Below are 16,038 nucleotides of genomic sequence, written 5' to 3'. Positions count from 1 at the left end.
AAATATCTAACTTCAAGGGTCATTAAAGAAGAAATTGAGACAGTGAGGCAAAATGCTCAGGCAGTGCTGGGCAAGGGGCCAGCTTCTAACAGCCAGCGGCTGTGGTGATGCTGATGGTGGTGATGGTGATAATGGTGGTGATGGTGGTGATGGTGATAATGGTGGTGATAGTGGTGATGATGGTGGTGGTGATGGTGGTGATGATGGTGATAATAGTGGTGATGATGGTGGTGATGGTGGTGACAGTGGTGATGAGGTGATGGTGATGGTGGTGATGGTGATAATAGTGGTGATGATGGTGGTGATGGTGGTGACGGTGGTGATGAGTTGATGGTGATGGTGGTGATGGTGATAATAGTGGTGATGATGGTGGTGATGGTGGTGACAGTGGTGATGAGGTGATGGTGATGGTGGTGATGGTGATAATAGTGGTGATGATGGTGATGAGGTGATGGTGGTGATGAGGTGATGGTGGTGGTGGTGGTGGTGATGTTGAGGACGGTGACGGGATGAACATGATAAAGAAGAAGATAGTAATGAAGATGACGATGAAGATGGTGGCAGTAACAAAGCAATGCTTTAAGGGTCCCCTTCCACTTTGTCATTTATTCTGTGAGCTCTCAGAGGTAGCTCTTACTGTTAATCAGCAGGCTCTTCTGAGAATAAAGCTACAAATAACTCATTTTTCATGTGCTGTTCCTCTCCCTGACCACCAAAAGCCACCCTGTCGTCATTCTCAGGGGCCAGTGGCCTGGGGAGGGCGGTACAAGCTGGGGCCCGCAGAGAGGCATGAAGATAGGACCACAGAGCAGAGAAACTTGGATGCCAGGCTCCAGGACAGGCCAGAGTCCTCGAGAGAAGTGGGCAAGAGCAGGTGTCCTCCCACCCCTGGAAGCAAGACGGCAGCGGCCCCACTGCCCAGCCCTGGGACGGCGGGAGACGCACCCCGGGTGGCCGGCCTGTGGGGGTGGGGATGCTGGCTGTGGCGGGAAGGGGAGGGGAGGAGAACTAACTATGACGGCGGCCCACAGCCCTGAGTCGGCCCCACGGGGACGCCCCGCCTGCGCAGCCACGTCGGAGCCTCTGTGGAGCCCACCCGGACTTCAGAGGAGGGGACTGAGGGAGGGAGGTTGGAGCACCGCCTGCAGCAGGGCAGGGAGATCCAGTCAGGAGCCTGTGCTCCTGATGACTAGGCCGCACAGCGGCCCAGGGAGAGGCCAGGAGGGCCAAGGCCCCCACGGAGGGGAACCCTGAGTCTTCCTCCTTCGTGAGATGCCCCAGCACCAGCACTGCGGCCGAGTGTCGACCACAGATGGCAGCCCGCTCCCCCGAGGCCGCAAGCTGGCCCTGCCGCACCGAGGTCACTCCATCCCACTGACCCACCTAGGGGCAGTCTCTGCCTTCCGGGGTCAAGAGGCTGCCCCACCCTGGCCGCCGGGTGGAGGGCCACGTTTAAAGGCTGCTTGGCGTGTGGACACCCCTATCTTTACAGCCATTGTCCCAGGCCACTGGGTGCAACCACGGGGTCCCGCCCCGCCCCCAGCCCCTCTGCCTGCCTGAGACCCAACGGCCATTAGGGCAGCGGGGACACCCCAGGATGCAAGGTGCACCCTGTGTGCAGAGGGCGGGCAGCGAGGAGCCCCAGGATAAGTGCCCTTTCCCCGTGCCCCTTCCTCCCGGCCTGGGCAGCCCCGGGCTCCACCATGCCCCAGGGCCCTGGAGGCCTTGGTCAGCGACTTCTGCCTCCACCCAGGCTCCTGGGCAAGGCCACACCCCAGGGCACTGGATGGTGAGCGGCTGGAGAGCCGAGGGGACCAGCTCAGGGGACCAGCCCAGGGGCAGGAGAGGAGGGAGCAGGGGGCGCCCTGCAGCAGGAGGGGCCAGCCTATCCTACTCCAGTCCCGCAGCTCCGTGCCGCCCCGCACCAGCGCACCAGAGGTTCACCAGGAAGATGTGCTCGATCTCCTGCAGGATCTCCAGCTCCCGGAACACGTTGCGGACCTCGTCCCGCTCGATGCACTGCTGCTTGTTCATGTACTTCATGGCAAACATCTTCTCCGTGTCCCGCTTCTGCACGATGCACACCTAGGGGCAGCGGCGCGTCAGCACCGCCAATGGGATGGCACAGGGCTGGTGCAACACTCAAACGGCCGGTTTCACATCTGGGGCAGGACAAGTCTCCTGCACACAGGCATCTTCCAAAGGAGATGGGACCAGCCCGAGAGCCGGGGTGGGGGAGTTCCTACGCCCCTCACCAGCCCAGACCTGGACGCCCCCTTCCCAGGGCTCCGGGCAGCTGGCTTGGAGGGTCGCTGGGGAGGGAACGAGAGGACCCCTGCAAGCACATGAATGAGAGCAGCTATTGTCACCAAGCATGGGCCATCGTCCCCACTGCAACGGGGCCGCTCCCAGTGACAGCCTCTCTGCACAGCTCAAATCCCAACCCTCTGAGAGCAAACTGCAGTGTCGATTAGCAATGCTGACACTGTGAACACAGTGCTAATTGCTTGGCAGAAGGATCAGGGCGAGGAGAGCAGTGAGAAAAACAGAGCAAGGCTGAGGCTCAGGCTGGGGTCCCTCCTGGCCAAGGAGCAGCTGTCAAAACCGGGACAGTGGTCTCCAAAGGGAACAGGGTTAATGCACAAAATACTGGGCTGCAGACCCAGGGCCGTGCCCTTCATCCCAGTGGGGAGACCCCTCCAGAATAGGTAACCCTGAGCTCTGAGTCCCCACCGTCTTCAGTCTCCAGATCTTCAAGGAGTGGGAGCTGGGGACCCAGAAGAAGTGGAAGATTCTGGAACTGGAGGTGGGCAGAAGACTGTCCCAGGTCCTCACCCAAAGGCAGGTGGCCTGGAACTGACCAGACATCTCAGCAGGCGCCAGAATCTTGGGCCAAACCTGCTGGAGCCAACCCTTTGGTGAAACCCGGTCCGTCGTGCAGTAATGTACCTTACAGACGAAGGTGGCTTTTGCAAAGTTGAAAAAACTATAGCAAACCTTCAGCCAACCTTAACACCCAACTCTCACAGACACGGGCAAGCAGGTGCAACAAAACATCACACAGACATTGGAGCGATGTCTGTGAAGGCTGTTAGTGGCGTATGGCAATTTGTGAAACGCCAGGCGGAAAGGCCAGGCTGCATTATTTAGCACAAACAGTGTGGAGATGAAAACCAACAGGGGCAGAAGCCAGACTCGGCCTCCGGCAAACAGAGCAGCTAAGCCAGGGTGGGGGGGTGGCACATCGAGCCCCCTCCCTCACCTGTTCCTGCAGCGTCATCGTGAGGGCGTCTGGCAGCAGAGGCTGGAGGGTCACTCCAGCTCCAGACCCACCCGCGGACTTTTGCACACCCCACGTCCCCCAGGACGGTGATCTTCGCAGCACAGCTGTGGTTTCCAGGTAACTCCTGCTCAGCCCCGTGCTGCCCACGGGCCGCATCCAGACCCCAAGGGGAAAAGCTCGCAGGGGACGCCCCTAGGCACAGGGAGGGCATCTCCCACACCTGAGCTGTACCCCTCTGAGCCACCCGGCCCACCCCTGGAACCTACCTGGGGAACAAATGCCACCCGGGGCCACACAGGCCACCAAGACGCCCGTGGGGCCCTGTGTAAAACTGCCCCGGCCTGGGCTGCCGTCCGGGAAGACCCCAGCCCCCCAGGGACACGGTGGGGTGGGAGCTGAGACCTGCATCGCTCAAGCCTCCAACGACACCCTCCTCGTCTCAACGCTGTGAGTCGCGGCCCCTCCTCCTTCCCTGCGAGCACCAGCTGGCCGCAGCGCGCGTGCAGAGGGGAGCCCTCGGGACAGCACGGGCTTCACTCAGCTGTGCCTTCCTGAGTCTCCAGTCGCCCAGCCCGGCCTGAGCACATCGCCCAGAAGAGCAGCCCGATGGGGCGAAGACAGAGGCCTCAGTGCTGGTGGCCAGCAACCGCATCTGATGACGCAGTTACGCCAGCCAAAGCCAAGTCACCTGCTTGCCACGCAGCCCTCCACGTGCCTTCTTGGGTCTCGGAGCTGGTGTCAGGGTTGGGTGGGGGCACCAGAGTTCCCCTTCCCGCCAGCCAGAGCTCCAAAAGGCCAGGAAGCTGCTGGCAGGGCCCCAGAGGGACAGGGGGTCACCCACTGGGGCTCCTGGCCAAGGTCACGGGAGAAGAACCCATTTCTGCCCACAGAGGCACACACTCAGCCTGGCTGAGTCCCCTGGGAGCTCTGAAGGCCAGGGCCTGCCCCGGAGCTGGCCACCCAAACTCCCTGGTGATTCCGTCACGCGGCAGGCGAGAGCCACCCCAATCCCAGCTTCCCCGGGGCCCTTTTAAGAGCAAGACTCCAGCCTCCCCTCCCACCCTTGGCCCGGAGCTGGGAGGCCTGGCTGACAGGTGCTGCCTTCGCAGGCTGCCAACCTGGGCATGCAAATGGCCTATCAGACAGACATCAGTCAGAAACACAAGCAAAATTCCGCCGCTGTTGAGATGAAGGTCCCCAAGTCCTTGCCAGAGAGCCCTGATGCAGAAACCTGAAGTCCCAGAGGAATATCAGAGCCTGTTCTGACTGATGGCCAGCCCCAGATCACAGAGACCCGGCCCCAATCACAGGGACCCAGCCCCCGGCCACAGGGACCCTCCCCCGATCACAGGGACCCGGCCCCGGATCACAGGGACCCTCCCCCAATCACAGGGACCCTCCCCCGATCACAGGGACCCGGCCCTGGATCACAGGGACCCTCCCCCAATCACAGGGACCTGACCCCGATCACAGGGACCTGGCCCCAGATCACAGGGACCCTCCCCCGATCACAGGGACCCTCACCCAATCACAGGGACCTGGCCTCGAATCACAGGGACCCTCCCCTGATCACAGGGACCCGGCCCTGGATCACAGGGACCCTCCCCCGATCACAGGCACCTGACCCCCGGATCACAGGGACACTTCCCCAATCACAGGGACCCTCCCCCGATCACAGGGACCCTCACCCAATCACAAGGACCCTCACCCAATCACAGGGACCCTCCCCCGATCACAGGGACCCTCACCCAATCACAGGGACCCGGCCCCGGATCACAGGGACCCAGCGCCGGCCAGAGCAACGCCACCCACTCTAGTAGACACTGCCCTTGGGGCGGATGGCCTAGAAAACAAAGATTCTGCGTTTTCTCCAAGTAACTTCCTGTGCTCCATGTTGTCTTATCAGTCTTTGATTACTTAGAAAAGCTGTGCCTTCTCAATATTAAAAGAACTAAGCTTTTTCCCCTAAAGTATGTGATTTCCTGTATTTGCCTTTAAAGTCTTTGTCACTTTGGTTCAATGGCTAAATACTGTTTCACGATGACCTGCAATCTTCCTTAACTGTGTTTCAACCTTTTGACATTTTTACAAATGTCCGAAAATCAAATTTGAAATAAAGTATTTTTTGACCCCGAACTAACTTTAGGATTTTCAAGAGGGCCCCTGGAGAATCTCAAAAGATTTGCAATTGTGCCTTTATATAAAAATAGAGAGATTAAACCAGTGAGGCTTATCTAACATGCTAAGTTACACAGAAAGCATTGCCAAATAAAAGCTGGTGATAAGCCTGCTCTAGCTTATACTGGTGTGGACACAGGCTACTTACAGGCCAGTGTTTCCAGAATTAGACAGAATGTCCAGAGATTCTTCAACGCCTCACTGTTCGTGCAATGTCACAACTCCAGTGATTATCATAAACGTTACGCGGCACAGAACCCAGCACCTTCGGTGTCAGCTGCGTCACTTCTGCAATGAACTCGTCAGATCTCTGACCGTGGCTGTTTTCAGCCATCGGTCATTTACAGACAGTTACTGTTCTGCGCTGACACCTTCCTGGACGCTTTTACAATCCACCATAGACAGCAGGGCCTCCTCTTCAAAAAGTTCACAGAAAGGACTCTGACGAGGACCCTAGAGCACAGGCGTCTGGACGCTTTATAATCAGACCGCTGGCCTCGGTGAGACCTCCTACAGCCCTGACGGGACAAAGGATGGGTTCATCAAGCTACTAACCCAAGATCGAGCAAGAGAAGGACTACATAAGCTCAGGAAGGTGGTTACCATCTTCATGACTTCTGTTTGGAGCACTGCTGCTTCCTTAATGTTTTGTTTTTCAGGCTTAAGAATCTCTTTTGGTCTCTTTCTTAGGCTGTTGACGGCTTACAGCAACCTGGCAAATCACACCTTCGTAAACAGAATCAAGACGTTTATCTTTCCTCCCAACCTGATCCCTCCAAAACTTAGAAACCTTTATTAAATACTCTATTTTCATAAGTACAGGTTTTACACAAGGTCGGTAAGAATACGTTCTCCTTGTAACAGGGCATGATTTATAACAGGGGTCATGTTACCAAGACCCGACTGGAAGCTCACACTTCAAAATAACGAGATCAAGTGGCTCTCGGCATTTTCACCGTGAGAATCTTCGCTTCAACTGGCCTCGTCGCACAGCTAATCGGCCGTAAGACAATTCTGCCGTGCAAGATAAACTATTGAAGATGAAGTAAAAGAGAGGCATGCAGAAGGACTTACTGAAACATGAGGATCAGTAACAAACATTTGTAAGGATTTCATTGTAAAAAATAAAAATACAAAAACACTCGAATGTGTTTAAAACGTGTGCAGACTCATGGTTACAGCTGCGCTGGGGCACATCTCAGAGAGAACACTGCTGCTTCCTCTCAGAGTCAGCCATCAAGGACTCAACGTCGGACATAAATTCCTCCTATATAAAAAAATCTGCTCTGAGTCTCTCTGGATTTTCCTGGAAGTGAAACACATGCTGGACGCTGCTGCTTCCTGTCGCTGTACGGGACGTACGTGCCTGGTAGTAGGCGCCTGGACGTCCCCGAAACGCTCCGTCCTGTGCCCGGTCCCTGTCCTTCTGCAAAGCGTCTAAGCGGGATCCCGGGCCAAGCACCAGAATCCTGTCTGCATCACGTTCTCCACCATCAAACAGCAAAAAGGTCTCACCGCTTCCAAGGAAGTTACACTCATCAGGAGTCACGGAACCACTTCCCTCAGGGGAGCAGGAGGAGCCGAGTCTTCCGTTGCCCCCAGCCTCTAAAACTGCACCAAACATTTGGGAAAGACGGTGTGAGGCACTGTATCTGACTTAGCTAAATAATCGATAATTAGTGCCGAGATGGCTGTGAGTTCGTTGCTGCCTCCTTTCCATTTGCTGTAGGTTGGGAAACTTCTGGTTTTGTTGGGTGGGAGGGGCGTCTGTGCTCAGAAAGGACCCGCCCACCGACATCACTGTCTAGTGTAGTTTGCAGTCTGGCTTCTGTGGCTTTGAAACTCAACTGTCAAACCGAACTGCCACACAGTTAGTTTATCTTTTATGGCCAATTAGATGTGCAGGGAAACTGTTCGGGACAAAGATGTTTACAGGTGAAAATACCAGATGCTCAAATCAGATTTGAGCAGAAACTAAGGTGGACTTTAGGGAGCAATGCTTGCAAGGCCCCATGAAGCTCAGCCTGGTGCCTGGCTTACGGGGTTAGTGACCTTAAAGGTGAGTAACGGGCACTTCTCAGCAGGCCCAGGGAGCTCAGGATTATCTTAGGGACCTTGAGAGGAGAGGAATTCACCCAAATTCATGGGTACTGGAGGCACAGTCTGGTGACAAGCTGCTGGCTTGGCTTCTGAGCTTTGAAAGGCTTTTAAAAGTCGAACGTGGAATTCCTGGTAAGAGTTCCAGCAAAGCAGACTTAGAAGAGCCTTCGCGGCCAACCTGCTGCCGCTGCACTTACGTCCGTGATCAGGGCAAGTCTAACAAGACGAGACTTACTTTGCAAACAAAGCAGCCGTCAGTTACCTTCAGTAGGAACGGGGGTGATTGCAGAGAGAGTCCCGTTTCAGTAAAAGCACAGCACACCCTGTGGGGGGTCGAGCTGCCACGGTTCGGCCAGTGATTAACACTCCCAGTGTCTCCCCCACCCTTTGGACTTGGCATCACCGAAAATGAAAACTGCTCTACAAGCCGAGGCTGGACTTCTCAGCATAAACATCAGAGAAACCACAGCACATCAGGAGTGGCCGCCTCTGCTGCGGGGCTGGCGGGCGCCGCGGACATTCCAGCCGCAGGCCTGGGGCCCGTCAGAACGGCCACGGCCCTCTTCCAGCATCACAGGGCGCACAGGCCCCCTGCCTGGAAGTGTCCCCAGCTGCCCACTCTCAGGGTGCAGGCCCTGCAGGGAGAGACCCCTCATTAATCACTGACCGCCCAGGCCACACAGAAGACTCCCTCACTCTGGTGGGGAGACCCCCCCCCCAAACGAGACTCGGCTGCTGAACTAAACTGACCTATTCTGACGACTAAGAACTTGGTTGGCAGCGACGTGAAGCAGCTCACAGCTCTGCTCTGGACAGGGAGGCAGCTGCGAAGGTGCCCGGGAGGGTGGGGAGAAGACGGCTCCACCCCGAAACCTGCCCTCGGGCCCACGACTGCTTCCAGCTAAAGAGACTCACGCAACAGCAGGGCCACAGGCACCCGGAACTCCGTTTTCTCCTGGAAGTAAGGAGTTGCCCCGTAGAGAAAATGTCTCCCCGCCACCAGGAGGAAACAGCACTCTCATCCTCACGGATGGGACGCTGAGGCCGAGAGACCTGTGCACAGCGACCTCGTTAAAGGAACTGTCGCCCTCGGCCTCACACAGCCCTGCCCCCAGCGCTGCCGCGTCGTCGGGTCTGGCCCCTCCCCTGGGTCTTCGTCTCCCACCAGGGCTCCCATTTCCCGGGAACACGTCAGACAGATGTGCAGGCCTTTCTCCTGCTCACCTGTCTTTCGTCGCTTTAATTGTCTGGAAACCCTGGGAGAGGAAAGGTGAAGTCCCGCCTCCCCCCAGCCTCCAGGAGGACCAGCCCTGGGGGCCTTCCAGGTAGGGCCGCAGCCTCTGGACTGGGGGTGGACACGCTTCTGCTGTTCCACGTCCCCCGGGCGTAGTGCTGGGGTATCTCGGCCGCCCCAGGACACGGATACCCTCCCCAGGCCTTTGCGCTGGCCTGGCTGTGAGACACCCTGTGTCCCCCCAGGGCCCGTGACAAGTCTGCTGGCATCTGCTGGCACCTGCCCCTCCTCCCTTCCCTAGTGTCCCCGCCAGGCCCGTGCCCTCTGAAAGCTCCTTCAGCAACGACAGACCCAGGCCAGGGGGCTGGCCGCACAGCCGCAGGCCGGCCTGAGAGCAGCCCTCAGAGGTGCGGCCGGTGGGCACACTCAGTGAGGAGTGGAGATGGTGCGGGGCTCCCCTCAGAGACAACGCAGCGGCTGCTCTCTGGTGGGGGCGGCCGACAAGGGCTGGCCCCCCAGCGGCCCAGCTGGAGATGCCCCCATCAGCAGGGGGAAAAGCTCTGGGGCTTGGGGCCTCCCTGTGCAGACGGACCTCGCGCCGCAGCTCCCGCGGGGCAGCAGGGACCGGGAAGCGGAAGCCCCCGGCCTCCACGAGGCAGCTGCGGGCTGACACAGGGCCCGTGAAACCATCAAACCATTTCCTCCGTTGGAATCCGGCTTCTGAGCCGCTTCCTCCCACAATCTTAAGATAAACGAAGAGGAAATGGAATTAGATCTCAGACACAACCCCTGCAGCCCCGGGGCCTCCGTGCGACACACCCCAGGCCGCAGGGGGACTGATGGGGGTGAGGGCCATTTTAGCTGAATGTTGTTCACATGTTTTGCAGATTTACTGATTCACCCCAAGCTCCTGTTCTTTCCAAGTAATTTTTGTTTCCCAGAAAGCAAATGCCAGCCTGCAGGCCCGAAAGCCTCTGACATCACAGTGGAACCACCTCCTGGTCCTGCCTGGGCTGCCCTGGGCCCTCCAGGCACGGCTGATCTCCCAGCACAGCGGACGCCCTCCCTTCCACACAAAGGACACCCCTGAGCACTGCAGGCCCCCCCAGGGCACAGCGGACACCAGGGGAGCAGCCACACGGTGACCCCGCAGGCCCAGCACAAGGAAGCCCACACACCTGAGAGGCACGGCGTTGGCTACAGGCTGCGTTTAGCCCCCCTGAGGGGTTCTCACGCAGCCCTCCACCCACGACAGCCCAGCGCCCTCGCCTGGGGTGCACACACCGTGGGAGCACATGGCGCCCCCAGGACATTCGAGGGTGTTAATCACCACCATCTTCCTGGGCTGTCAGTTGTACTCAGATTTAGGGACACAGTGGGGATGCATCACTTTAATATTATAAAAACATAAGACGTTTACAGCACAGAACACAACATTCCCATAAGTCAGAGAAGACATGAGCCGCAAAGGAACCCTGGTCTGAAATAGGCCATTTCAGGCTGTCCTGACTGCAGCCCCAGGGCACCATCTGCAAACCTCCGGCAGGGACCTTCACTCCCTTGGCCCGGCTGGAGAGGAGCGTCCTGGCCCGCGTCACCCTGGCCGCTAAGGGACCAGGGTGAGTCCCCCGCTCCAGGTTTCAGACCCCAGCTCCGAGGCCTGGCCGTGCAGCCAGAATGCCAAGAAGGGTGGGGGGCAGGTGGACAGAGGATGGAAAGACCCTGAACACCTGTCACAGCCCAGGACTTGCCGCCCAGAAGGGAGGTGCTCAGGAGAGCCCAGTTCCTGGACAGCCCGGAGCTGGAAGGGCAGCCCCAGGCCATAGCAGTCTCAGCAGGGGTGCAGCAGCCACTCTGAGGCCATGAGGGGGCAGAAGGAGCCCCGCCCGCACCGCCATCGGGACCCACGTCTAGACCCCATGGGGCAGGGAGGGCAGGGGTCAGTCTCCCCAGGACGGGCGGGCAGCCCAAGGATCAGACTAGTGCAGGAAGACAGAGGCAGCCGACCTCTGCTCGCCTGAGGCCGCTCCCCGCCTGGCGGAGGACAAGCCCTCAGTCCTGGCCGCCCCCCGCATGCCTGCCTCCTCCGTCACCAGCTGTGTTTTAAGTCCAGTGTCCTCACCTCGAGTGTCACAGTCATTTGGTGACCTGCTCGTGTCTCCAACGGATCAGCCCCAGAGCTGGGAGTCTGTCTTGTTCCCAGATGTCTCCCCAGCGCCCAGGGCAGGCCTGGTACAGGGTAACGCATATTTCAGTAAATACGGGACGCAGAAGGCCTCGTGCCATCCAGAGGAACCTCCCCTCCAGGCCAGGGGAAATGGTTTGGCCAGACCCCTGCCTCCAGAAGCTCAGGCGGCCCCTGGGCCAGGAACCCTGCGTGCAGGCACCGGCCTGGGGGGGTCAACACGCGTTTCCTCACCTAACCCTACAGCACCCCTGGGGGCAGGCCTTCTACTGCCCCCACCTTGCAAATGAGGGGTAGAACCAGAGTGCAGTGGGTCCCCCCGCAGCTTCCACCCCAGATTCGTGGCCAAAACTGGGAAGAAAGATGTAAAACCAGCTCCGCTTGCAGATGATTTGGGTTTGTTTCCGGATTCGACGGAATCAAAACAGGCAACGGAGAAACTGCTATAATCAGAGAAAAGTCAGTCAAACGGCAGGTTGTGAAATCAGCCTAGAAACGCCGACAGCCTCCAGACGCGCCCACAAAACCCAGTCTGAAGGTTTAATGGGAGAGAATGCTTCCATAAAAGCAAAACAGATAAAACACGTCAGCAAAAGCCACGTCAGGGAAACCTCCGGGAGGACAGGAGCAGACGTGAGCAGCCGGGCAGCCGGGCGTGGCCGGCGGGGGCTCAGCTCTGTCACCTGCGGACCCTCCGAAGTCGCCTCACCACCTCAACACGGCAGCCAGCGAAAACCCACCAGGGTTCTGTTCTGCTTTTACCTGGAGCTGACAAGTCAGCGGTACGAGTCATAGGAGAAGACAATAAGGCAAAAATAGCCACGAAAAAATCTAAAAGGAGAGCAGGCAGGACGCGAGCCCCAGCGGGCACACGGGTGTGTGACATAAGCCCCCGACAGAGCGCGGTCCTAGGGCAGGACAGACGCCGGGCCGACGGCCTGCAGACGAAACCCAGAAACAGACCCGACTGCGTGAGGAGACTCAGTACATGATAAAGGCGGCCCCTCAAATTTATGGGGAAAATAGACGTTTTATATAATAAGCGGGTTGGCATGACTGAATAGCTACATAAAAAATTAAACATATGATTCATTCGTGACACTACAAGCCCGGATAGATTCCAAATGCATCGTCGTTTTAACACGGACGCGGAAACACAAACGTGATGAAGCAAGCAGGATGGGGTCCTCCGCACCGGGGAGGGGGAGACATTCCTGGGGCCCCAAATCTAAAAGCAACAAGGAAAGAGACGGACAAACACGACTGGGTAAAAGCAAAAATGCTTTACAGGAGGAAACAAAAACACAAATAATAAACAGCAAAAAACATTTACAACTTAGAAATAAAAGGTCAATATCACTAATACATAATGAGGCATTAAAAATTAAAAAGACCATCAGCCCAACAGAAAAACGGGCAAAGGACGTGCAAACAGCCTTCTAACATGTAAAAAACATGCTCAGCCTCGCTTACCATAAAGGAAATGCGAAGGAAGGCTACCGGAGATGCCGTTTCTCGCCTGTGGGGCTGTCAGGGACCCAGTCCGGGCAGGTGCCCAGGGGGCGCGCGAGCCTGCAGGCGGCATCACACACGTGTCCGTCCTCCAACCGCGCAGGCCCGTCCTAGGAGCCGACCCAAGGATACGCTGGCCCCCGCGTGAGGCAGGACAATCGCGGTCGGCCCACGACGGCCGAGCTGGGAAGCGGCCTCACGCTCACCAGGGACGCGTGTGGTCTCAGAACCATGGTCCCCTGACGTGTCCGCGTCCCAGCCCCTGGAACGTGCCACCTCATGGGGCAAAAGGGGCCCTGCAGCCGGGGCTGTGTGGAGGATGCTGGGATTATTCTGAGCGGCCCAGCGGGGACGGGGAAGTCGCAGGGTCTTTGGAGGAAACAGGAGGCAGGAGGGTCAGAGTCAGGGAGGAGGGGACAAAGGAGCAGAGGTCGGAGGGAGGCGTGGCCAGAAGCCAGGACATGGCGCCCATGGAAGCCAGAAAAGGCGGGTTCTCCCGAGGCTCCAGGAGGACCCGCCCTGCCGCACCGCGCCTCCGGCCCAGGGCTGACCTATCTTAGGACCTCTGACTCCACGACTGACACACCTGCTGCCGCTGCCACGGGGCTCAGTCACGCCTGCCCCGCGGCTGCACAGGCAGAGGCTGGGACTGGCTTCTGTGGGTAGAGCGTGCTCCCCAGAAACCCATCAAGTCTACAGCACAGCACGAGGCAGCGTGCGGGGCAGGCCGGCCGCCGCGCACTCAAGCAGCAGGTCGCATGAACACATCGGAAAGAAGGTGACGGACACATAGACCGACCTCTGTCACAGGGACGCTCTCAGGAGGGCGGCGGGGACGGGGCAGAAGGAACAGCAGTCGAGGGCGGACTCCCGAACGTGCCTCGCCTGACCGACCCTAGTGCGGCACCACGCGAGGGCCTGACGTGATCATTACATTCAACGTAGAAGGCAGTCTCTAAAAATTGGGAGCAAGGTAAAACGCGCAGTGGACCGCAGGAGGCCACGCCCAGAGGAACTACTTCAAGTGCCTTCAGACACCTTCAGAGGATGTTCCACGGGCGTCTCGGAGCCCCGCCCACCGGAGCCCCGCCCACCGGAGCCCCGCAGGGCGGCCAGTCCAGGAGCAGCCCCGCTGTGCTAGCTCTGTGTCGGCCCCCTGTCACCGGAAGGACCAGGGTGCCACGGAGAGACTGAGGCTTCATTTCCTGGAGGACAGAGCACTGTTGCCCCGGCAGGCGAGGAGGCCGTCCAGGACCGCAGGCCCGTGGGAGGGACTCAGGAGCCAGCAGTGGGGCCCGTCGAGTGCCAGTAGAGCACCGTGACTGCAGGGGACCCGACCCCAGCGGAGGGGTCACAGCGAAACCGCTCTGCAGTCTTCAGAGGACCTGGAGCCAACCCCGTCCTGTGAAAACTGGACAGAAGAGGGGAAGAGGCACCTCCTGTCTAGATGAGCTCCACCCCCAATGGGTTCTGTCGTAATCGGCAGAGAAAGTTTTTTTTTTTTTTTTAATTATTTCAGCTGATTAGGGATGAAAAAGTGTCGGGGTGAGGACCCCCCCGGCACACCAGCTCTGTGGAAGTGAGGGCGGCGACAGTCACCAGTGGCCGCCAGCCTCGGAAGGGTGACCCAGACACAGGAGCCCCCAGGACGGAGCTCCTGCCGCCAAGCCCAACGGGGTGGGAGCTGGCCGGGCGAGATCACGGCCAGCTCACACAGCAGCCCGGGTGGGGGTCAAAGCTGCGGGGGGAGCTCAGGACCCAGAGGACCTGGACCCTCAGCAAAGCAGCTATGAGGAAACAGAGGCGGGGGGCCTAGGAGGGGCTCCGGCCAACACTGTCCGCCGTTCAATCGAATAATGATGATAAATGATCACAAAACGTCCACGGGGCCATCGGGAGGTGTCACATCAGGGACTGTTAAGCATTTGGGTGTGAAAGGTACTGTGGTTATGTGCGAGGAAAGAGCCCTTGTCTCTCGGGGGTGCGCACTGAAACGTTTAGGGGGAAAAATCGCCCAGCGCGTGGGCGGGAGGGTGACCAGAGCAGCTCCGACCCAGGACGGGTGACTCTGGGAGATGGTGTGTGGGTCAGTATTCTCCTTCCATTTGTGTGTATGTTTGATCAAAATTAAAAGTTAAAAAAAAAAGATGTGAAGCCTGGGGATGGGGTGTGGAACGGGCTTGGGGGGCTCAGTCGGTGGTACAGGGCGGACCCCGGGCCAGCTCCACGTGGCGGCAGAGCCCGTGGGGCAGCGTGGTCAGGGAAGGGATGCGGTGCACGGCCCAGCACTGTGGACGGCGCGGCCTGGAACACGGGCCCCTGTGATCCTGGGGAGGCGTGCAAAGTCACCAGGCTCCCCCAAGGGCGAATATAATGGGCAGCCAGACCCCCCGGTGGGGACGGGCCATTGGGGCTCTGTTACAAATGGAGCTGAGGCCCAGGTGAGTGGCCTGGAGCAATGGTACCACCACTCCCACCTTCTAGGGAGCCGCCTCCCCCGGGCGTGGTCTGGCCAAGGAGCTTCCTCCACACTCGGGACACACCAGGGGGCCGTCGGCTCACCCTCGTCCATCCACCCACTCGGTCTACCCAAGCCGTTCGGCTCAAGACCAGGTACCTTCTGGCCTTGGCTCCCGGGCAGCCGGGTCAAGGTGCCGACCCTCATCCGCCATCTGGACGAGAATGGGAAGTGGACGTGGACGTCCTCCTCCTGGGATCAGTCACGTGGGAAACGGCCAATTTAAGGCACAGAAGCAAAGCTCGGGTGACCGGAGGGGCCGGGAAGTGCACCCAGCGCTGGGCCACCTGGAAGCGGGCGACAAGTGGTCTCGGATGCTGCCCCGAGGGGAGGCTGCCAAACACAGATGCAGGTGGTGATGACCAGGAGAGGAGAGTGCTGGACACCTGCGGGTCCCGTCCCAGCTTCAGCCTCAGTGAGGGGGCCCGGAGCAGACCACCCCCGACGTGGTGTCAGCTCCCGTGGTGGCGAGAGGGAGGAGGCGGTACCACCCACCCTGTGGCCCCTGCCTCCCCGGCCACCCCCTCCAGCTGGGCCCTGACCTCCTGATTGTGACTCTGCTGCAGGCAGGGCCCCTCTGCTTCTCTGACCAGCACCTTGTCCGCTCCCCACCCGGCCTCCCTGGGGGCTCCGTCTGTTTCATCCTCAGCATTCATCCCTCCAGGCCACTGAGCCTGGCACAGCCGGGAGCCCTGGAGACCCCCGTCCCCGACCCAGACCCTCCTGGAGAACACAGAACTTCACAGCTGTCTCCCACAGGTGGACAAGGGCCCCTGCCCACCAATGTCCCACTGAAATGCTACGGGCTGACTTTCAAGACTGGTCCCGTTAAGACGGCAGGAGCCCGAAGCTTCTGTGGGTCGCAGACAGAGCCCTGGACCATCCTGGGGGCGAGAGCCACTCCCTGAGGTCCGGCAGCTCACTGACCAGTCAGCCAGGACAGAGGGGCCGCCACGATGCTCACACTCAGGGCTGAGTGGTCCCCTACCTGCCCCTGGGCCGTCCAGAGCAGGATGGCATACCGAGGC

General features: G+C 59.1%; 1 protein-coding gene across 8 annotated transcripts in view; it reads right to left on the bottom strand.

The window, feature by feature from the left end:
* STK32C (serine/threonine kinase 32C) overlaps positions 1-16,038 on the bottom strand; it is a 76,395-nt gene that overhangs the window by 9,336 nt on the left and 51,021 nt on the right. For 7 of the 8 annotated variants that reach the window (XR_004323705.1, XM_032490620.1, XM_032490617.1 and 4 more), the window contains one exon: positions 1,934-2,085. Coding sequence is in view for 7 of the 8 variants with exons in the window: in XM_032490617.1 (XP_032346508.1) it covers positions 1,934-2,085 (152 nt within the window). In the remaining variant the exon portion in view is untranslated. Of the gene's footprint in view, positions 1-1,933; positions 2,086-8,311; positions 8,618-16,038 lie in introns of those variants that run through there. The other variant, XM_032490622.1, reaches the window with a different exon arrangement.

The sequence above is a fragment of the Camelus ferus genome, chromosome 11 (assembly GCF_009834535.1).
Source record: "Camelus ferus isolate YT-003-E chromosome 11, BCGSAC_Cfer_1.0, whole genome shotgun sequence".
NCBI lineage: Eukaryota > Metazoa > Chordata > Mammalia > Artiodactyla > Camelidae > Camelus > Camelus ferus.
This window is presented reverse-complemented; position numbering and strand designations above follow the sequence as displayed.